Below are 22,005 nucleotides of genomic sequence, written 5' to 3' on the forward strand. Positions count from 1 at the left end.
CGGCGCTTCGGTGCCCCTCGAGGCGGCCCCGCCCGGCTGAGCTGAGCGGCGTTTAGACGCCCCTCGGGACGGCCTCGGCCGGCCAACGTTGGCGTCCTGTGGACGCCGCGCCACGGCGACCGACGTTGCCCCCTCCCCCCTCTCCGCCCCCAGGTGATGTCAAAGCGGAGTTGAAAGGGCGCGGCGGCCTTTGTCGGCCTGTGATGCGGCGTCGGCGGTGGCTACGGTCCGAGCCGGCGGTGGCCGTCACGCTGTCCAGCGGCTGTCCGCCCGTCAGATGAAGGCCGCGCACCGCCCAGGACCGACCACGCAAAGTCGCCGGTCCTGGCCCCGCCAGCGGTCACTTCAGACGCCGCCAGACACAGCAGGCGTAGCGAATTTACGGTGATGACCACCAGAGAGTTATTTAATTTACCGGGGCGAGCTATTTTCGAAAGCTTTTTAATCTGTTGCTTCGCATGACCGGCCGCTAAAGATCCAGCCAAGCGCCGCGGATTTATGGCGAAACGCGGCGTGCGGAAGTAACAGGACAATCGCATTGTTGCACTGCGCGGCGCCGGGAGAGATGGCCCGGCGAACGGCGGCGAGATGGCCCGCTGGCCAGCAATCGCACGGACATGACGCACGCCCGGTAGACGAATGAGGCAATCTCTGTGGATCAGCGCTGGGCAGCGAGAGATGCAGTCGGCATAGAACGGTTGAAAGTGTCGGGAGAGGAAGAGACGGCAAATCAGGCTATCAAGTGTGCTCTGAGTCGAAGTCCTACACGTTGTGTTTTCCATCGTCCGTGCTCTCCGACCGGGAGACAAGGTCAATCTGTTCCGAATGTTCGCTATGAGTAATGATTTGATCCTTTCTGTAGTCTTTGTAGTCTTTGTAGTCTCTGTAGACCTTCTAGGTCTTGCCGGGCCGGGCAGTGTCTTCTGTCAGGACTTCGCGCCGGGTCTGAGTGCCTTTTAAGCCAGATGTCTCGTGCAGCGGTGTCAATTGGTGTCGAGAAGTGCAGAGGTCTGTCGCGAATCCGTGCGAGCCGCGCAGGGCTCGAGTCCAGCGCCTCATGTGGTGCCGACCGCCGGGCTGGTCCCAGTGGGACGGCCCGCGCGCGCGGCGCGCCGGCGGCAGCACCGCACCCTCGCTAACCCCCGGCCGTCCGCCGGTGGCCGGAGCCGGCGGGAGCCGGGCCGTGGAGTCAGCGGCCGCCGGCGGCGACTAGGGCTGCTGCGACCCCGGAGCGGCCGCCGGCGCCGACTGAGGCTGCTCCGACCCAGTAGCAGCCGCCGGTGGCGACTGGGGCTGCTCCGGCCCCGGAGCGGCCGCCGGCGGCGACTGAGGCTGCTCCGGCCCAGTAGCAGCCGCCGGTGGCGACTGGGGCTGCTCCGGCCCCGGAGCGGCCGCCGGCGCCGACTGAGGCTGCTCCGGCCCAATAGCAGCCGCCGGTGGCGACTGGGGCTGCTCCGGCCCCGGAGCGGCCGCCGGCGGCAACTAGGGCTTGCCTGCGACCCCGGAGCGGCCGCCGGCGGCAACTAGGGCTGCTGCGACCCCGGAGCGGCTGCCGTTGCCAACTGGGGACTTCTGTGGCTCCGGAGCGGCCGCCGGCGCCGACTGAAGCTGCTCCGGCCCCGGAGCGGCCGCAGGAGGGTCAGCGGAGCGGCGCTGGCCGGGCCACAGCCGGTGCCGTCTGCCGTATTGATGACGTCGTGTCGGAAGGGGCGCGGAAAGTGGCGGCGGCCGATAACTATAATCGGTAGGCGGCCGGCGGGCGGCGCCGCCGCCGCGGGGCGCCACACGCTAACCAATATTGATGGCCGTCCGCCTTCCCCGTAGATAACTGACAGAATAACCGAGACGAATGAGAGGGGGGCGCGCGCCGGCTGCCGGCGTGCGATGGGCCCGATTACCGGCAGCCGGCCCGACCTCGGTCCCCGCGCGCTGCCCGCCCGCCCCTGACCGCCAGAGGCCGCTGGCCGGCCCCGTGCGTGATTAAATTCCCTGAGCGGGCGGCGTCCATTTAGGGCCGTCGGGCGGCGCGCCGCCGGCCGGCGGATGCTGCGTCCGTCGACGCCGGCGGCCGCGCTTGCCCCGGTAATAGTGCGGCCGCACGCCACGCGCCGACGGCGTCCGGCCGGCACAGTCCGACCGGGTCTCGGGCCGAGTCCGTCTCGATCTGATCAGGTTCGTTCAAGTCGGATCAAGCTCTGCCCAGCCTGAGCTGATCCGGCTCTGATTCATCCGAACGCCCTTACAACTAACTCACGGGTCAGCCCTAGTCTGAACTCATCCCCAGTCTGTCAGCGTCCGACTCATTCTGACCGAATCTCCCCGCCGTGACTGCACTGGCCCTCGTCGGAAGAAACCCACCCCAGTCCGACCGAGTCCACTGCCGCCGGGTCAACGCCTCCCCAGTCTGACCAGTCACACCGCAGTTCGGCGGCTCCACTGCAGTCTCCCGGAGGGGGGAGGTCATCCTATCCCGGCAGACCCCACTGCTGCCCGCCGATGGTCCTTCAGTGGATATTGGGCATTATCTGTTGAGTGCCCTGTGTCAACCCGCTCAGCCGACCGGCAAACATGTCCCCCTCCGTTCCTACAGTGGGTCTCGAGAAATGTGTGTGTCTAGTCATGCTCCGTTCTTCTGGCGCTCGCTGCGCGCGCTCTCCCCGAACGCACGCGTGGCTAGCTGGCGGATGTCCGCGTGCGGGCTGGCGGGCCGTCTCAGGAGTCGGCCGGAGCTGTCTCCGACGGAGCCGCTGCCACCGGGCCGGGCAGTTGGACGGCCGGCGCTGTTTCCGACGGAGCCGCTGCCGCCGAGCCGGGCAGGTGGATCTGTCTCCGACGGAGCCGCTGCCACCGGGCGGGGCAGGTGGACGGCTGGAGCTGTCTCCGACGGGGCCGCTCCCGCCGGGCTGGGTAGGTGGAGCTGTCTCCGACGGAGCCGCTGCCGCCGGGCCGGGTATGTGGAGCTGTCTCCGACGGAGCCACTGCCACCGGACCGGGCAGGTGGACGGCTGGAGCTGTCTCCGACGGAGCCGCTGCCGCAGAGCCGGGCAGGTGGATCTGTCTCCGACGGAGCCGCTGCCGCCGGGCCGGGTAGGTGGACGGCTGGAGCTGTCTCCGACGGAGCCGCTGCCGCCGTGCCGGGCAGGTGGACGGGCGGAGCAGACGCGCCGGCGCCGACCAACTGTCGACAACTGTTCATCAGCCGCTGTACGGCCGACCCGCCTGCCAGTTGGAACTTGCCGACAGCTCCGAAGACGGATGAGCGTTTTTATTGCCGCGGGAAATGGCCAATGTTGGCCGTGTGTCAGTCGGCGTCTCGGTGGCATGCGCCGTCGTGCGGGCGCTGTTTGCGCTGGGCTGGACTGTGCGGGCGGCGGCTGAGTGGCGCGTCTCGCGGGACGGCGACGCCGGCTCGCTTCTCTTCCCTCGTCCCGCCCAGCTAATGAGGCGTGAAGACGTCTGCTGGGCCGTCGAGTGGACGCGCAGCGCGTGTCGGCCGCGATAGATCGGGCGGCCAGAGCGCCGGGCTTTCGGTTCATTTAGCCGTGACCGAATGGGTTCGAGTTGCTTTAGGCGTCTGATATTTGCTCGTGAGTGGGAGGGGCTGTGTCCGGTGACAGTGCCGCGTTAAAGGTTAGGGGACGTCGGAGAGCAGGACCGGCCGTGCGAACATGGCGACACGTTAAGACTTCGCGACAAAATTGTACCGTTGACCCTGGAATTGCACGATCGAACGAGGGGCCAGTGCTGGACGACAAGCACCGCATAGCTTAGGGACTGCTCATAGAAGTCCATCCAAGCAATGGGTTCGGACCAAAGCTGTAGAACAGATAGTGCTGGTAAGCATCGATCTTATGTCAAGACTAGCTCGGGTGGTCTGCCTGTTGGGATGGATACGGTCGGATTTGTTGTCCTAGTGTCATTTTCGATCGTAGAACGACATTCAGTCCGCCACTCCCGCCACAGAGCGCTGGAGAAACGAAAAACACAATTGCCGCTGATCTCATCACATGCCAACGGCCATAACTCAGTTTGCCGGCATCGACTGAGCCGCGGATATTTCCTGGGCGGCGAAGTTACCGCAGCTGCTCCTATCTCGAGTTTCCTGCGCGCCCGCGCGCGGCCGAGTTAGCGGCCAACTTCCGTGGCGCTGCCGGCGGGCCGGCGGCGCGGCGACACCTGAGCGCCGCTGGACCCGGCACGCCGCCGCTCGGGCCGGCCGGCCGTCGCCGGCGTGCCGGCCCCGTGCGGCACGTGCAGCTGCGGCCGGCCGGCCCGCCGCCGCGGGCCGTCCGCTGCCGGCCGGTGTTACCCAGCGCAGCGCGGTGCACCGGCGCCCGCCTCTGGACGATGACACACTGGCGTGGGCGTGGGTGGCGGCGGGTGTCGGTATCGTGCAGAGCAGAGCACCCGCGCCCGCTTCTGGACGATGCCACACCGGTGTGGGCGTGGGTGACGGCGGGTGTCGGTATCGTGCAGAGCAGAGCACCCGCGGCGGCCGGCGCTGGCTGCGGCGCAGTGACGAATGGCTATTTTGCTGCTGAAGTCCTGCTCGCTGGCGAGGAGACTGTTGACGGACTCCGTGTTAAACGCGCCTGTTGAACGAGGGCCGCTGTTAGACCGGCTCTGGCGTGGGCGTCGCTGTTCACGTGAGCGTCCGGTAAGTTCGTTTCAGTCAGATGACGACTGATGCAATGACTGCGGATGTAGCAAATGTGGTGAAGTTTTGCAGCCCGCTGGGAGGTCACTTAATGCCAATTGTAAGCACAAGTTCGACCATGTGCTCATCAAGTGATGCACATCTTGCTCGATAGGTGCGCACGCAGAGCTGCGAACACTTTTTATCGGGGACACCTGGCGCTGAGGACCCTCGGTGCCCCTCAGGACCGGCCTGACCGGCTGACCGTTTGCTGTCGGTGCGTGTGTCCCCAGGACCTGCAGACCGAGATCGACTCGCACCGCGACGTGTACGCCTCGCTGAGCACCAGCGGCCAGAAGCTGGGCGCCGGCCTCGACAGCGCCGAGGAGGCCTCCATGCTGCAGTGCCGACTCGACCAGATGAACCATCGCTGGAACTACCTCAAGAACCGCGCCGTCGCCATCAAGTGAGCGCCGCACAGGCGGAGGGCGGGCCGCGCGCCCGTCAACGACCTGCCGGGATATTTCCGGCCGGTGCCGCCAGAGGAGGGGCGCAGCCTGGGATAACCTGGCGTCCCGGGGTGGGGGCGTCATCGCCGGTACTCTTCGGAAGCATAGATGCTGCTGGGGCGCCGCCCCCGGCTTCGGCAGGACTAGGAGTCCGGGGGCGCCGCCCTGGCTTCGGCAGGAGGGGGAGGGGACCGCTAATGTTTTTGTCATCTGGGACTGCTGGCGGCGTGCGTGGCTGACGACGGACGTCTCCCAGACTGCTCTGCTGGCTTTTAATGACTCGCGAGCCCTCCACAATCACGAATACGTCCCGGTCTGCCATAGCATTGGGTGCGTGCTCCCTCAACCAGGGGATCATGGACGCAGCAAGTGGAAACCGATAGTCGAAAGGGCAGATATATCCAGACCTGATCCCTGCTGTCAGCGTGTGGAAGCACTCTGAGATGTCTCCGTAATCGGGCATTCATCCTGAATATCTGTGTCCGTTTTGCGCAGGCCAGTGCCTTTCGTGCGTGGTATGCTCAAACTCTGGGCCGAAGATCACGTTTGTGTATACAGATTAGTCATGCGTGGTTCCGCGGCTCTCGGTCGCGGTATGCGCTGGGCCGGCTGGCCAGTGAGGTGACGTGAGACGTCAGCTGTCCCGCACAAGTTGTGCAGCAGTGCGGCAGCAGGTCCCTGCAGGCTGGCTTTGCTCAAGGTGAAGGGCATGCTGGTTGGCTTATCATCCGGAAGGCACGTAGGACGGTAGAAAAGGACCTGGAAGATTGCCACCCTGCTGGGGAAGACCCACCACCGTAACGGGGGAGACCCACCGTCGTGCTGGGAGAGACCCACCATCGTGCCAGAGAGACCTACAACCGTACCGGGGGAGACCCACCACGGTACCGGGGGAGACCCACCACCGTACCGGGGAAGACCCACCATCGTGCCGGAGAGACGTACAACCGTACCGGGGGAGACACCATCGTACCGGGGAAGACCCACCACCGTACCGGGGAAGACCCACGACCGTACCGGGGGAGACCCACCGTCTTGCCAGAGAGACCTACAACCGTACCGGGGGAGACACCATCGTACCGGGGGAGACCCACCACCGTACCGGGGAAGACCCACCACCGTACCGGGGGAGACCCACCACCGTGCTGGGGGAGACCCACCACCGTACCGGGGAAGACCCACCACCGTACCGGGGGAGACCCACCACCGTGCAGGGGGAGACCCACCACCGTACCGGGGGAGACTCGAAGTCCGGGGAGACGCCCCCAGTGGCGGCGGGACGGTCGGCGGGTGGACGGCGGCCGGTCTGCCGGCTGGCGGCCCGTGCCGGGGCGGTAATTGGCCGTGCTGCCGGCGGAGGACGCAATCGGCCGAGCACACCGTGCCGGCGCTAATTGCTGCAGGTTAATTCGGTTAGCGCGGTAATGACACGACCTGAACGTCGGTCGGCTGGGTCAGGTCCGGTCATGTGTTGTCCGGGAACCGGCGGCCGGCTCGGGACAGGCCGCGTCACGTGACACCCAGGCCGGGCGAGTGAGCGGCCCGAGGCGTGCCGGCCCGGCGGCCGGCAGGGACGGGCTGGAACACCGGCTGTCCTGAGCAGGCAGTCTTGCCGGCGGTCCTCAGGTCGAGACTTCAGGACCGTCCGAATGGACAGGGACAGTCCGCCCGGGCACACGAACGGTCGAGGATGGTCCGCCGGTCCCTAGGGCACGCAGATGGACAAGGACGGTCAGCCGGTCCTTACGGCACGCAGACGGCCAGGGACGGTCAGCCGGTCCTGAAGGCACACAGACGGCCAGGGACGGTCAGCCGGTCCTGAAGGCACGCAGACGGCCAGGGACGGTCAGACGGTCCTGAAGGCACACAAACGGCCGGGGACGGTCAGCCGGTCCTGAAGGCACACAGACGGCCAGGGACGGTCAGCCGGTCCTTACGGCACGCAGACGGCCAGGGACGGTCAGCCGGTCCTTACGGCACGCAGACGGCCAGGGACGGTCAGACGGTCCTTAAGGCATACAGACGGCCAGGGACGGTCAGACGGTCCTGAAGGCACACAGACGGCAAGGGACGGTGAGACGGTCCTGAAGGCACACAGACGGCCAGGGACGGTCAGACGGTCCTGAAGGCACACAGACGGCCAGGGACGGTCAGGCGGTCCTGAAGGCACACAGACGGCCAGGGACGGTCAGACGGTCCTGAAGGCACACAGACGGCCAGGGACGGTCAGACGGTCCTGAAGGCACACATACGGCCAGGGACGGTCAGCCGGCGGGCGTCACTGGACTGAGCCTCGCCTCGCCGCACCGAGCCGGTCGGGGCTGATACCCGCTGCTGGGAGGGCGGCGCGCGCCCGTGCGTGTCCGGTGGGGCGCCGAGGGACCGGACGGGACGGCGACGCGTCCGTCTCGGCGCCGCTGGGCAGGCGTCATCTCCGGTCAGCCGGTGATGCCGTCGGCCGGGCGCGGGCGGTCAGCGGTGCGTCCGACGCCAATATTGAGAGCGGCTAACGTCAGCGGCCTGCGGCGGCCAGGCCGCGCGGCCGCCGCGCGCCTAATGAAAGAAGCCCCGCCGGCCGCGGCCGCAGGTCGTCGCCCGTATTGCGCGCCCGCCGGCTGTGCGTGCTTCGATGACGGGCGGTGGTGCAGTGATGGTACTGCACCTCGTGCGTGCTTCGATGACGGGCGGCGCTGCAGTGCTGGTACTGCACCTCGTGCCCGCTCCTGTGACGGGCGGCGGTGCAGTGCTGGTACTGCACCTCGTGCCCGCTCCTGTGACGGGCGGCGGTGTAGTGCTTGTACTGCACCTCTTGTCCACTCCGGTGACGGGCGGCGGTGCAGTGATGGTACTGCACCTCGTGCCCGCTCCGATGACGGGCGGCGATGCAGTGATGGTACTGCACCTAGTGCTCGCTCCGATGACGGGCGGCGATACAGTGATGGTACTACACCTCGTGCCCGCTCCGATGACGGGCGGCGATGCAGTGATGGTACTGCACCTCGTGCCCGCTCCGATGACGGGCGGCGATACAGTGATGGTACTACACCTCGTGCCCGCTCCTATGACGGGCGGCGGTGCAGTGCTTGTACTGCACCTCTTGTCCACTCCGGAGACGGGCGGCGGTGCAGTGATGGTCCTGCACCTCGTGCCCGCTCCTATGACGGGCGGCGGTGCAGTGCTTGTACTGCACCTCGTGCCCGCTCCGGTGACGGGCGGCGACGCAGTGCTGGTACTGCTTCTCACGCAGGTGGCTGGTTCTGGGTAAGGCTCCGTAATGAGCCCGCTGACCTGGCCCCAAGGGTGGGCGATGGTCGGACCGGTGGGATTACCTCTTGATTGGGTGTCGTAGAATGTAGCACGGCTGGTAACGCGCTAGATTGTTTAACGAGTGTCGAGCGCTGCCTGTGGGCTGTTCACGGCGAGCGTATTGGTGTGGTTTGGCATGTAATGGAGACAGATGAGGGTCCCGATGTGATCGTGGAGATGCTTGACAGAACAAACATATATGACCTCATGCAATTGCATGCTAATGCGATTAGTCTTAAAATAGAAGTTCAGTCAATGAGTCTGATTGTGATATTTGGACGAAAGTTAACTTGTTGTCATTTATGGTTCAGGCATGTCTGCTGCAGTATCAAAAGCATTGGCATTAGTCCGAGCATGCTGACATGCTAGTAACAAACTATTTGACACAAATGGTATCGACCGTATGTGAGTTGTTTGGACGGCAGTACTTTAATTCCGCTGCTGCGGCCGCGGGCCCCGAGCGGCGGCAGCTTCATATTAATGCAATGCTGTGCCGCACGCTTACCGCCTAGCCCGGTTACCGACCGATCATCATACCGCTGATAGTCACGCACCGGCAGTTAGCGACCGTCACAGGTCGCGGGGTGCTCGTGCCCGGCCCCATCAGGGCCTGGCCAGGTCCAGCAGACCCCAGCGCATGGCTCGATTGGGCCCCATCCGTCCTCGCAGAGTTTCGGTGCGAGCGCCGCGTCGGCGCAGCGGCTGGTTGTCCCAGAGTGGTTGATGTTCCCGACATTGTCGCAACGTACTGCAGTGTCCCAGCCACGCAGCCCAGCCGTGGTCGCAGCGGGTGGTGCTGGTGGTACGTCAGTGGGAGCCCCCGGTCGGTGTGGCAGTGAGCGGTGGCGACCCGGCCGTGCCTCCTTCCCTGTGAGCGCCCGTTCGGTGCCGGCGAGGCGTCGGTCCCGCGGTGGCCGGCGCGAGCCCGTCGGCCGCATGAGTGCTGGAGCCGACGGCTGGCCGCGGCGATGGCGGGCGGCGGCCGGGCAGCTGGGACACGCTCTCCGGCCGAGACTGACGACCGGACGGGCGGCCCGCGCAGCCGGCGGCCGCGGACCGGCTGCGGTGTCAGCACGGGCGCGGCAGACGAGCGTGCCGTCTGGCCCCCGGCGGGAGACCCACTCTGGGTCGATCCTGAGCCGGGCACCGATGCCAGCCGGAGCTGCCGGTGCGCGCCGACAGCCGAGCACGGTCGGCCCCGCGCTTGTTGGTGGGGCGCGCGTGCGGCGCCCGTGCAGTCCCGCGGCTCCCAGCCGGTATTTGTCGCTGGGCGACAGTCTGGCTTTATGAAACAGTCGGCGGCGCCTCGGTGTCGCCGGAAGCGAGTCCCCAGGGAATGGGTGGCATCTTTACCCGGATTAATATGAGTATCTCTGGAGACTAGCTGGCCTTATTGAAATGCCGACGCTGAAATGCGCAGACAGGCGAGCAACGGATGGGGAGAAGCGGGTCCCCATCACATCGGCGTTTGAAGACTAAACGCCCCGAATGTGTGAGCCGGAGAGAGCGCAGTATTGAACGCCGTTGTTCGGTCGAGTCTGCCGTTATGAACAGGATTGCGTGCTCTATCTCGTTCTGCTACCGCTTTACGCGGCGCGTTGTGTCCGCGGGCGGCGGTGAAAACTAAAATTCCGTCGAGTGTTGGTCGAGTGTTGGTCGTTTTTCGCCGTGGCGTGATGGGGCGAGATGAAGGCGTCCAGGCTGTAATGGCTATTGATGGGTCCGATTCCAGCGGCCGCCACAAGTGATGACAGCGCTGTCCAGTCGGTGCATCATGTTACGGCAGCTATCGGGTTACTAAACGCGTCTAGAGGCATTGGATGTTGTATGACGGCGCTTCACTCTGCGCTAGGGAGTCTGATGCAGCGTTTGTTATTTGTTAGGAGATTGAACCAGCCAAAAAGTTTCCGAACAAGTTTTGTCTTAATTGAGACGAGATGGCGGTTGTCAAAGGTATCTTCCAGGCATAAATGATGCAGAAAAAAATGATTTAAACATGCAACGTCCTTTTGCAATCGACGACGCTGCAATGTGACGGTCAAGAGTGCTGCCATTGATGTTGTCATAATGTGTTTCAGTATGTGAAAGCACCTTCCTCCTCCTGCAGTGTCTCTTGTCACTTCACAAAGTGTGGCAGCAAAGAGCGTCGCGTAAAAAAGCCTGAAATATCGAGGAGATAGTGAAACTATGAATTGAACTACTCAACAGACCCATTTTCGGTATGCCGGACCCCACTAGCTCTGCAAAGCAACCATCACAGTTCTAGTCGCTTCGCGAGAGATTGGCCGGCGGATGCCTTCACATGATGAAGTGTTCCTTCCTCGCGTGAGAGACGATAGACTGCCGAGGCCTGGTGCTGCCCCGGCGGGCTTGTAAGACGCGAGAGCGGCGGCCGGTCGGTCGGTCGACAGGCCGTCTCCTGACGTCACCGACGGCCGCCTGCCTGGGCGGTGGTGCCCCAGCCGCTGTCACCCGCCGACTGACCCGGTGTCGTGTGCGTCCGTCCCCAGGAACCGCGTGGAGAGCAGCTCCGAGAGCTGGAGCGCGCTGCTGCTGTCGCTGCGCGAGCTGCTGGAGTGGACCATCCGCAAGGACACCGAGCTTGGTCGGCTGGGCTTGATCACCGGCGACGTGCCGTCGCTGCAGCGGCAGCAGGTGCGTGCCGCCGCCGCCGCCGTCGACGGCACACGCCCGACCGGTGGGGTGCTGTTCCGCGGCCGGCGCTGTTGTACGTCATCGTGTCTGAAACTCACGTTCGTAACCTGCCTTTGTTTTTAAGAGTGTGGTGGCGATGTCACGTCGGTTTTGAGACCTTCAGCCGCTCTCACCAAGTACGCGCGTGCTACAGTATTTGTCGTTGTGAAACTAACATGAGGGGGAGTACCGCTGTCTTCGTATTCAGCCGCGTGGTGATAATATGCCCGGCGTTGGCTTGTGGCGGCCCGGCCGCCGCCGCCACCGCCACCGCCGCCGCCACCGCCACCACGGCGTCCCACTCCGCGCTAATAGCCGTCCGACGATAGCATCGCCATAGTCGGCGCAAACGAAGGCGGCTAATCAGGCGGCGGCGTGTGGCGAGGGCCGCCCGGCTCGCATAGTCGTGTGTACAGACGTCCGGTGACAATCAGGTGTAGCGTGCAGATGGCGGACTGCTGAAAAACAACATCGGCCTGGTGCGACGTGGCCGTCGCTGTCGGGCCGAAGCCGACCCGTGGAGGGACTGTCACTGTCGGGTGCCGGAGAGCCTCCGGGCTCGTATGCTCAATGATGTTTTGCAGAAATGGCGCCGGCCATGTTTGCTGGCCTTCACAAATCACCATGGTCCCACCACCCCCTGTTGGGTCGGCGTGTCTCAGGGAGGGTCCACAGTGCGTTGTAGTGCGGACACGCTTCTAGCTAATCTTGCGGCGTCGTGCGCCTGGCACGTGTCCTTGCTTTGACAGTCCTCACGAGTATATCGCCTCGTGATGGCTCCTCACGCTGGAAGGACGGACGTGCCCGACTGAGGCGCGGCCAGGGAGCTTCAGTGCGCATTTCAACAAGAGTGCCTGTGTTGCCAGCGAACACTGGCCGTTAATCTCATCAGGCGCTGGCGACGGCTGCCGTGCCTGACGCGGCAGCGGTGCGGTGCGGTGTTGACGCGGTGCGGACCGGGCGAGGGTGGCGGAGCGGCTCCGCGGCCCCGTCTGACCGCCGGCGGGTAGAAGGTCCCGCCCCGCCCCGCCCCGCCCGCCCACCCGCCCGCCCGCCCTCGGCAGGCGCGTCACGCCGTGTGTGTCTGTGTGTCGGCAGGAGGAGGTGCGCTCGCTGCTGGCCCAGCTGGAGGACAAGCAGGCGCTGATCGACAGCAAGCTGAAGGCGGCGCGAGCCGTCAGCGCCGCCGAGCCGACCGCCTTCTCCGAGTCGAGCGACAGTGAAGGTACGCCGCCGGGACCGGGCGGAGGCGCGCCGCGCGACGCTGCCGGGCCGTTACCACCTGCGACGAACTGGGCGCGGCGAGCTCGGCCGGCGGCTGATGTGTATTTCGGGACGCCTTGTCCCGATGATCGGCGGAGACCGGGGCGTCGCTTGCGTCGACAGACGCGGCGTGCAGTGGTGTAACATCCCGGCCTTGGGCCCGCTGTCGAATATTAAGATGTACGGACGCGCGGCGGCCCACAGCTAGACCTGTTGCTACAGGCCGGCCGTCGTTCTTAATCAAGGAACGATTGTCATCGAAGGACAAGTGTGTTTCGTCTCCTATGATCTGGCTGTTGTGGATCAGACTCCAACGTGGAGGACTGCACTCGTCGAGCTATTCCGCCGTCGGGGAGGTGCAGAGCCTCTCTCTGGGAACTTGTGGCTGTGCAGTGGCTCCGGCTGGCGCCGGTGCACCCTAGTCGAGCGCGCGTCGTTAACGTCATTTGAACTGCCGTTGCCAAGCAGACAGTTCCGCCGTGTTGCAAGCGCGCTGGCACACAACGTTTTCGTCTGCGGTACGTGTTTTGCCGCCGTCCGCCGCCCTAGCATCGGAACACTTCCCGGTCGTGATGGGCGATTGTTGGGGGCTTAGTCAGAGGAACTCCTCCCAACGGCCGTCGCCGGCGGCTGGAGCGATCAGGCCGATTGGTCCCGTCGTTTTATCCGCCTCGGGTACTGTCAGACGTTGTTTCACCGAGGATTTTGCCGCTGTGCGCTGTCGGAATTTTTCGGATTTTTTGCTATTTTGCGCCGCGTAGGTTGTTCTTTTTACAGCTGGGTAGCTTTCTAAGACATCATGATTGTCATCGAGGAAGTGTATCATGGCGTCAGGGGCGACCTCATTAGGGAGGGATGGGGTGGGCAGCTGCTTCCCTCTCAACGGCGGAAAAGAGGGAAAATAGTATAAACCGTACGAATGGCAGGGGAAAAATAACCAACTCAAACCAGCTCAACTTTAACGAGGTTCCACAGCCACTGAGTGGCATGATTTGTATTGTCAATCCTGTCGAGAGTGCCCATCGCTTACCACGATTTGAGAGCACCGTCTGAATCTCAGTATATCTCCGCACGTCGAGCTTAATCCAACTGCGGGAAAGTTACCATCAGCTGCTCGTTTGGAGCGTTGTTTTTTCCGTGTGGCGTACAGGAACAATTGCGATGCGCTTCCGCCGTGTTTTTCCGGGCGGGTATTGTTCGCACCACAAATTGCCCTCCGTCATTTCGGATGCTGCGGCCGCCGGCCTACTCAGCTTTTGTGCCGGCCCCGTCTGTGCCGTGTGCCGACCTAATCTGCGGCGGGAGGGCCGGCGCCGGCTCGGCTCTGCCCGGCTCGCGAGATCGGAGCCGGGTCTGGTGGTGTGTGCCGCGGCACGAGCGGTCGCGCTCCCCTGCCGGCGGGACGGCACAGCAGAGGAGAGTACACGCGCTCGTCTGCGCCCGAGCCGGACAGACCCAGGCGTGGCCCGCGGCTCGGCACGGCTTCAGCGGCGGGGTGTCGGCCGATGCCGGGCCACCTCCCCTGCGTTGGCGGTGTGTAGCCGGGTGTCGGCGGGTGCCGGGCCACCTCCCCTGCGTTGGCGGTGTGTAGCCGGGTGCCGGCGGGTGCCGGGCCACCTCTCCTGCGGCGGTGGTGCATTGCCGGGTGTCGGCCGGTGCCGGGCCACCTCCCCTGCGGCGGTGTGTGGCCAGGGTGTCGGCCGGTGCCGGGCCACCTCCCCTGCGGCGGTGGTGCGTGGCCAGGGTGTCGGCCGGTGCCGGGCCACCTCCCCTGCGTTGACGGTGTGTAGCCGGGTGCCGGCGGGTGCCGGGCCACCTCTCCTGCGGCGGTGGTGCATGGCCGGGTGTCGGCCGGTGCCGGGGCACCTCCCCTGCGGCGGTATGCCGCCAGTGACCTGGTCGCTGGTGGTCATCCGCAGCCGGGCAGCGCCGAGGCCTGGCGACGCGCTGCTCCCTGCCGGCCCCCACGGCCAACGATTGGGTGCAGATTCACTTCTGGGACGGGGGCAGATTCGGCTGCGAGCGCGGGGACCTGGATTCGGCAGCACGACGGGCGGGCTGTGTCGCCACTCCCACAGTGAAACTGCGTGATGCCAGATTATTTATTTCGGCAATGAAAAAGTATTCACAATAACAATTATTTGAACTGTACTATCGTTGCGGGGAGCAATTACAGTCTCGGATCACTGGGAAAATGGCCTGATCCCACCTGATAAGATCATTGCTATCATTCGTCTCTGGCGGAATACTGAGCGTTGTAGCACAATCCCCCTACGGTAACACACCGCCCGCGTGCTGGTGCGGCGTGCGCTGTCGTCTGCCGGTCGTCAGTCCTGTTACTCGAGCTCGTGAGGCTCGAGGCGCAACTGCGAAAACGGCGCCCACGTCTGCTGGGGGAATCACCAGTTCGTTGCCTTCAGAAGGTGGTGGGATATCCCCTCGAACTGTCGGGGTTGTGTCCCAACAGTTACCCGATCGCTGACGACCCTCGGATGGTTGACTCCGTGCGGGCTCAGCCTTAGGCGGTGCTCGTGCTCGCAGGAAGCGACACCGATGTTGAGCACAAACTTCACTTGCTATTAGTCAAGCAATAATTTGGACGCTAGGTGGAGATTATTACAACTTTACAGCACATCAGCTCGTCTGCGATGATTGCGGCTGTATCGCCTTTCTGAGTGAAGAGTCATTCGTGAGTCGTTTTATATTCCGGAGCATTGATCCTGGTCCTGACCTTGCGCTGATCGAAACGTTGTTGATTCTGTGAATTAGGAGACGAGTGAGGATTAGCGAGCCCATGGGCGCGATATTCGTTGTCATGTGTCCACAAGGCGATCCAGTGTAGTCATTTGGGTTCGCTGGTCACCATCATCCATCCATCTGTTGGCGCCGCCAAACTGGACCTGTTGCTGGCGTCAGCGGGCCCGGACGTCGAGACGCCTGATGCGGCGGCGGCCGGCCGGGCACCGGCGGCGTCCCTCCGACACGAGCTGACCCCACCCGACCTGATCTGGCCTGACCTGACCTGGCCTGGCCTGGCCTGGCCTGACCTGACCTGACCTGACCTGACCTGACCTGACCTGATCTGATCTATTGCAGCGCGCAGCGACGCGGACGGCGACGGCCGCGGCTACCGCTCGGACGCAGAGCAGACGCGCGACCTGGTGCGGTCCATCCGCCGCGACACGGCCAAGCTGAGCGACAAGTGGGCCGAGCTGCGCCAGCAGACCGACATGTGCCGCCGCAAGATCGACGCCACGCTGGTGGTGAGTCGACGCCGCTCTCGGGCCCCTGTCCGACGCCGGCTCGGCACCGCCCGCTCGGGCTGTGTCGTCCGACTGCGGCCCGGTGCCGCCTGCTCGGGCTGTGTCGTCCGACTACGGCCCGGCGCCGCTCTCGGGCCCGTGTCGTCCAGCGCCGGCCCGGTGCCGCCCGCTCGGGCTGTGTCGTCCGACTACGGCCCGGTGCCGCCCGCTCGGGCAGTGTCGTCCGACGCCCCCCCCCCCCCCCCCCCCGGTGCCGCCCGCTCGGGCTGTGTCGTCCGACGCCGGCCCGGTGCCGCCCGCTCGGGCTGTGTCGTCCGACTACGGCCCGGTGCCGCCGCCCGCTCGGGCTGTGTCGTCCGACTACGGCCCGGTGCCGCCCGCTCGGGCTGTGTCGTCCGACTACGGCCCGGTGCCGCCCGCTCGGGCTGTGTCGTCCAGCGCCGGCCCGGTGCCGCCCGCTCGGGCTGTGTCGTCCGACTACGGCCCGGTGCCGCCCGCTCGGGCTGTGTCGTCCAGCGCCGGCCCGGTGCCGCCCGCTCGGGCTGTGTCGTCCGACTACGGCCCGGTGCCGCCCGCTCGGGCTGTGTCGTCCGACGCCGGCCCGGAGCTGCCCGCTCGGGCCTGTGTCGCCCGCGCCGCCCGGCGGCGGCTCGACGGACCTTTGTGCGGCGGCGCCGGTCTGGAAGGGAGGGCCGCGGCGCGCTGACAGCCGGGATTGGGTGGCGACGCGCGGCCGCCCCCGTCACCGCTCGCAGAGTCGGCCGAGCGAGAAGCGCGCCTCGCCTCGGCGCCGGCGACGGCGCGGCGATTTATGGCGGGAAACTGATCAGAGGCGGACGATTTATCGGACGGGCGCCGTCGCCGCCACCGCCAGTGCGGCAGTCTGGATGTACTTAACGCAGATATGTGCACCACATGTTGAGTTGACGCACCTGCTAGCCGTCGCTCGCTGTGCTCTGCTCCAGCCTGGATGGACTGAACTAATGATACCCCCGCGCGCCAGTGCTTAAATTCGAAACCGTGCACAACGATCGAAATGTGAATCGCTGCATTCGCCGTATTTATCCAAGCAGGCTTCACTGCCGAGCTCGCCTCTCACTGCGCAGCATTCAGGGACTCACGTTTGGGATTAGCGGCTAATGGTGGGCGACGCGTGCGCCGATACGCTTTTAACCCCATGCTTCAGTGGCATCGGTCCTCATAATTATGCGTCCAAAACCATAAGACTTATGAGGCAGGCTGGCACTTTGCTACACAGCACGCACAATATATCACGCACGCACTCACACACACACGCCATCTAACACGTGCCGCATCCAGCTCTTCTTTCGCCTGGTTTGTGTATAACCACGCCGTTAAAGCTCCCGTAAGCCCTCATCATCGCTCACTTGGTTTTGTTAAGTCACTGTGCGTCAGGCGGCAGAGCATAGCGTGAGGCTGGAGTCGTTCGCTGGGCGCTTAAACCGCCGCCAGCCCCGCTGGGGCGTGATGTGAGCTGTGACTGGCTGCAAGACCTCTCCTGTGCCTGATAGACCGTGCGTGGCCGGCCGCTGTCCGTGACGTGGCGGCCGCTGTCCGTGACGTGGCCGGCCGCTAGTCCGTGACGTGACGGCCGCTGTCCGTGACGTGGCCGGCCGCTGTCCGTGACGTGGCCGGCCGATGCTGTGCCATGTGTGACGCTGCTGGTCGGCCATGCTCGGTCATGCGTCGGCCGCCACCCTCTTGGCATGGCGCGCAATGTACCGACCGTTCCCTGGGCCGTATGGGCCGGCGCGTGGCCCGCGCGGGGCGCAAGGTGTCGCCCGTTCTGCGGCAGGCGGCGGCTGATCTGTGCTCCGTGTGGCCGGCCGTTGCACGCCGGGCATGGGCTGCCGTCGGCCCTGAATGGCCCGTCAGCGGCCGGCTGGTGTCTGCTCGGCGTGGGCGGCTCGCGGCCCATCCTGCGCGGTAATGCGGCCGCCGAGCTGCCGCCCTCAGCGCCAGCCGGCCGCGTGGCGCCCTCTATTCGGGCCGGTTGCCCGGCGTGGCGGCCGCAATCGATGCTCCCAGGTCAGCCGACAGCGGCGTGCCGAGGCGGCTTGCGATTGCACCGGCGGCGGAGGCGGTGGCCGCCGAGCGAGGCTCGCCTGCCGACCGCGGAGTCGGCCGGCTCCCTCCACTGCCGCCCGAGTGGGTGCGATGTTCCCGTCCCCGTCCCGTCCGCCGCACCGGCTCCCGCTCCCGCGCCGGAACGCGCCGTGATGAAACTCCTGATCGTCCTGTTCACGTGATGAATGTAGTCAGATCAATTTGGAGCGGCGACGTGGGATCACCGTAAGATGAACGCGCCGGCGAGACGACGATGTAAATGCTCGGAGCTGCCCTCAAAGTGGGTGATTTGTGAGACGCACATCTGAAGAGTCGTCCCCAGTGTATCACGCCCCAGTGTCGTGAGTGGCAACGGGGTCTAGATGAATTGATTGCGATTCCGTTTTCCGCAGTTCCTTAAAACTGTGGGTGTTTCGCAGATTATGTCCGTGGCGCAACGTTCGGCACTCGCGCCACATGCTACCTTCGTGGGCGGTCCCACCACACGGGATGTTGGTGTCCCTGTGCGTAAGGTTCGGCGGTCTTTTGTTTCCGATATTCTCCGCTCAGCTCATTGGTAATGATCTGGCCCGTCTGATTCCGTTACCATAGGCAACCAAACAATGCGGCGCGTGCGAGGCGCCGGCCGGGACGTTATGCAAGGACTCGGGGCATGCTCCGATCTCCGGTGGTTCGCGGGACCGGAGGCGGCGCCGTGTGGCTGCCCGGCGGGCCGGATCGTCCGTCACCGGCCACTGCCGGTCACGCTAGCTCTGATCCTGTCGTAAGGCGGAGGATCAGCTGCCGACACCGGGCGACGCCGGCTGCACGCGTCGGGCAGCGTGGCTCGCGGTGCGCGCCGCGCCCCATGCGCCAGGCGTGGGCGGCGCGTCGGCGTGGCAGCGGGGGTCACCGGCGGCCGGTGACGGCCCGCTGAGAAATGGAGCCCGGCTTGCCCGGTGCCGGGCCTGCCGACTTCGCTGCGGGCTGGCCGCCGGCCGCGCTAAACTCGCCCGCGGCCTTCCAGGATCAGTGGTTAAACTTTAAGCCCACTTTACCGCGCGAGAAGTTGACTAAAGGGACTGGGAAGCTCTCCGCTTGGATTACATTTTCGAAGTTCGATTCCTAACGATGGAAGTCGTGTTCGACATTTAGTGCACAGGTAAAATTTCGTGATGCCGTAGGAGTTTTTGGAGGCGTTGCCACCTTAGTGTTTGCGAATGCGGCACTAACGCGAATGGCCAACAGTGATGGAATCGACGTAGTGTGTGGTGTAGATATATCACATGTTATGTGTAGCTGATAGCTATTACTGTTTGCGGTGTCATAGCTTTGTCGCGTCCTCAAATGTTGTTGAAACTTAAAGCACCTTTCTCTTTGCAAGATTGAAGACAGGACTTCTTCACTTTCGATTGGCTACCACTCAAGCGGCGCCCTGCAAAACCAGACCACCATTTGTCAAGCGGTCGACGGTGCAGCGTAGATTTCAGCTCGCGTCCGTGCCGAAATCACTACCAGTTTCGCCTGGCGCGGAAGGGACAGCATTTGTCTTGCGCGGCAAGGAGGTCCGATCATGAACAAACGACAGCGGGAGCTCCCGATAGCTAACAACTTCCCTGAACATGCCGCGAGTCGTTGGCCGGAGCGGCCGGCGGGCGTGGCGAGCGGTCCCGCGCCGCCGGCGGCTCTGTCGGGGCGCCGGACGCGGCAGGGACTGATTGCCGTCGGGTGACGCGATCGTTAGCGGTGGCGGCGTGCCGCGCGCCCCGCCAGACCCGTCTGGCGCGGCCGATCCGGGCCGGGCCCGGCCGCCGGCCCCGAGCGCCGGCGGCCGCTCGGCCTGTGCGCCGCAGATAAGGCGCACGATGCGGCGCCGCCGCGTGTCTCCGGTCTACAGAGCTACGATGCGCCGGCTCAGCGGCCGCGGCAGCCACCGAGCGGCGTGCGGGCTGTCTTACGGAGCAGGGGCACGCTGGCTCTCCCCGGTGTACGGCAGAGAGGCCGCTAGATCACCGGGTATGGGAGTGCTCTATTGATGTGTCCTTGATCTACAGAGTAGGGACCCGCTGGCTCCCCCGGTGTACGGCAGAGAGGCCGCTAGATCACCGGGTATGGGAGTGCTCTATTGATGTGTCCTTGATCTACAGGGCAGGGACCCGCTGGCTCCCCCCAGTGTGCGGCAGAGAGGCCGCTAGATCACCGGATACGGAGTGCTCCATGGGTGTGTCCTTGATCTACAGGGCAGGGACCCGCTGGCTTCCCCGTTGTACGGCAGAGAGGCCGCTAGATCACCGGGTACGGGAGTGCTCTATCGGTGTGTCCTTGATCTACAGGGCAGGGACCCGCTGGCCCGGCACGGAGCAGGGACAGGCCGGCTCCGTGCCCGCCGCACGGCGCGTGTTGTCCCCGGTAATGAGTACAACCGGACTGCTGTCCTTGGCGTGCCTCGGTTCGATCGCGGCTGTGAACCCGCCGGCGGCCCCGGTTTGCCCGGCTTTGCCCGGCATCCACGGCGGCATCGGGCGGCGACTTCGTGTCGCCGGAGTGGACCGGCCGGGCGTATAAGGACGAACGATAAATCACTACCAGTTTTGCGCTGCGGCGGCGCGGCCGTGAGCCGGTAGTACGGCTCCCGCCCCGCGGGTGGCGCGTGCCGCCGGCCGCCGGCCGACGCCGTGGCCGGCCCCCGACATGAGCACCGGCCGCGGCGAACGCGACGGCAGGAGCCGGCGCGGGTCGGGCGCCGGCGGGGTTCCCGGCCGGCGCACACCTGGTGCCGCGTCTGGCCCACACCGGCTGTTGTTGTCGCGCCCAGACGGCCGAGTCCGCGCCGCGATAGTGGCCTTGACACGGATGCCGGCCGCGGCCGGTCGCGGCCTGCCACGGCACGGCCCGTCGGCCGGCACGCGGGGTCGCCCCCGAACGCTCGGCGGCGCGTGGTACACGGACGGTCTAATGGCCGGTGGCTGGCGCGGGCCTCCGGTGCCGACCGGCCTGTCCCTAGCGCGTCAGCTGAGCTCTGCAGTAGCTCTGCCGAACGACCGGCTGGAGCGGAGCGCCGCTGTGCGGCCCGGCCGCACGCAGCAGCAGCAGTACTGAACAGTCAGTCCGTACTGACCAGCTGAATGGGCGGTCCGTGGTGGTCGCCGCGAACGTCCGACTCGTGCGGCTGGTGTTCACGGCACGGTGCGCTCGTCGCGTGCCGCTGGCCGTCGGTGGGCGCGTCCGTCGCGCAATGCGGTGGCATCTCGCAGGTGAAAGGCGGAACGGTTGATTGGCTTCGCTGTGGAGCCCGGTTTTGCGGGATGGTATTCCGTGCGACGCTGCTAGCGTGATGAGGCGGATCGTGGGTGGGGGTTCTCTCCACTTCACTACTCACGCTTTGTCACCGTGCGCAGCCATGAAGTGGAACATCGTTTCCGTGTCTGTCAGCAAAACCGTACTTGGTCCAGCATCGGTGCTTATATTGCATTGAGCATACGTAGTGGAAGGTTTCGGTCATGACGGTGGTCCATGTGGCCTTCCACCAGCTTCGGCCATCCATCAAAACGGGTTACAAGGGAGTGACGTATTGTGACCAAGTGGCGTGGCCTCTTGGCTTTTGATGGCCACGTCCTCCGGGCTTTTACATCCATAAGTATATAGGACAACTAGCACCGTATAAGGGCTCGTACTCACGTACCGTCCGTTACGCAGCGCCGGGCGGCCCATCGCTCCGACAGATGGCGCCTGGCCGCCCGCGCGCGTGGCGCGGCGCGGCGCCGGTGTGAGAAGCGCGATCTCCGGCGCCTCCGCCCGGCCGGCCGGCCGGCCTGCCGTCACGCTGCCCCGCCCCGTTCCCACGTCATCTGCGGCGCCCACTCGCCGCCCGGCCGGCCGGCTGCAGTTGATGGTGTTGTGCCGGCCGGCCGCCGCCGCGGTCACGGCGCTCGGCCGTGCGCCGACGGTCGCCGAGCGGCGCCGACCCCGCACGGCGGTGTCCCGTCGGAGGCGGCCGTACCGAGGCGGGCGTCTCTCTCGCGTCAGGGGCGGCCGCCGCGCCGCCCGCAGACGACCGGAGAAAGGCCGCCGAGGCGCAGATACAGGAGAGAGGGAGGGAGAGAGCGCAGATGGTATCGCAGCGGCACGCCACCGGCGGCCGGCCGGCCGGTCGTTCGCGCGACGCACGCACAAACAGGCGGCGCTGGGCGGCCGGCGCACCTGACCGGCTGACCCGGCGGCCGGCCGGGTCACGGCGAGAGGCGGGACGCGGCGCGGCGGCGGCGGT

At 65.6% G+C, this 22,005-nt stretch overlaps 1 protein-coding gene across 1 annotated transcript in view; it reads left to right on the forward strand.

Moving 5' to 3' along the window:
- LOC119100340 (dystrophin) overlaps window positions 1-22,005 on the forward strand; it is a 113,950-nt gene that overhangs the window by 78,502 nt on the left and 13,443 nt on the right. The window contains exons 20-23 of the mRNA XM_037223443.1: window positions 4,930-5,102; window positions 10,962-11,106; window positions 12,244-12,370; window positions 15,505-15,671. Coding sequence (XP_037079338.1) covers window positions 4,930-5,102; window positions 10,962-11,106; window positions 12,244-12,370; window positions 15,505-15,671 — 612 coding nt within the window. The remainder of the gene's footprint in view (window positions 1-4,929; window positions 5,103-10,961; window positions 11,107-12,243; window positions 12,371-15,504; window positions 15,672-22,005) is intronic.

The sequence above is a fragment of the Pollicipes pollicipes genome, unplaced genomic scaffold (assembly GCF_011947565.3).
Source record: "Pollicipes pollicipes isolate AB1234 unplaced genomic scaffold, Ppol_2.1 Scaffold_4881;HRSCAF=5763_pilon_pilon_pilon, whole genome shotgun sequence".
Classification (NCBI taxonomy): Eukaryota; Metazoa; Arthropoda; class Thecostraca; order Pollicipedomorpha; family Pollicipedidae; genus Pollicipes; species Pollicipes pollicipes.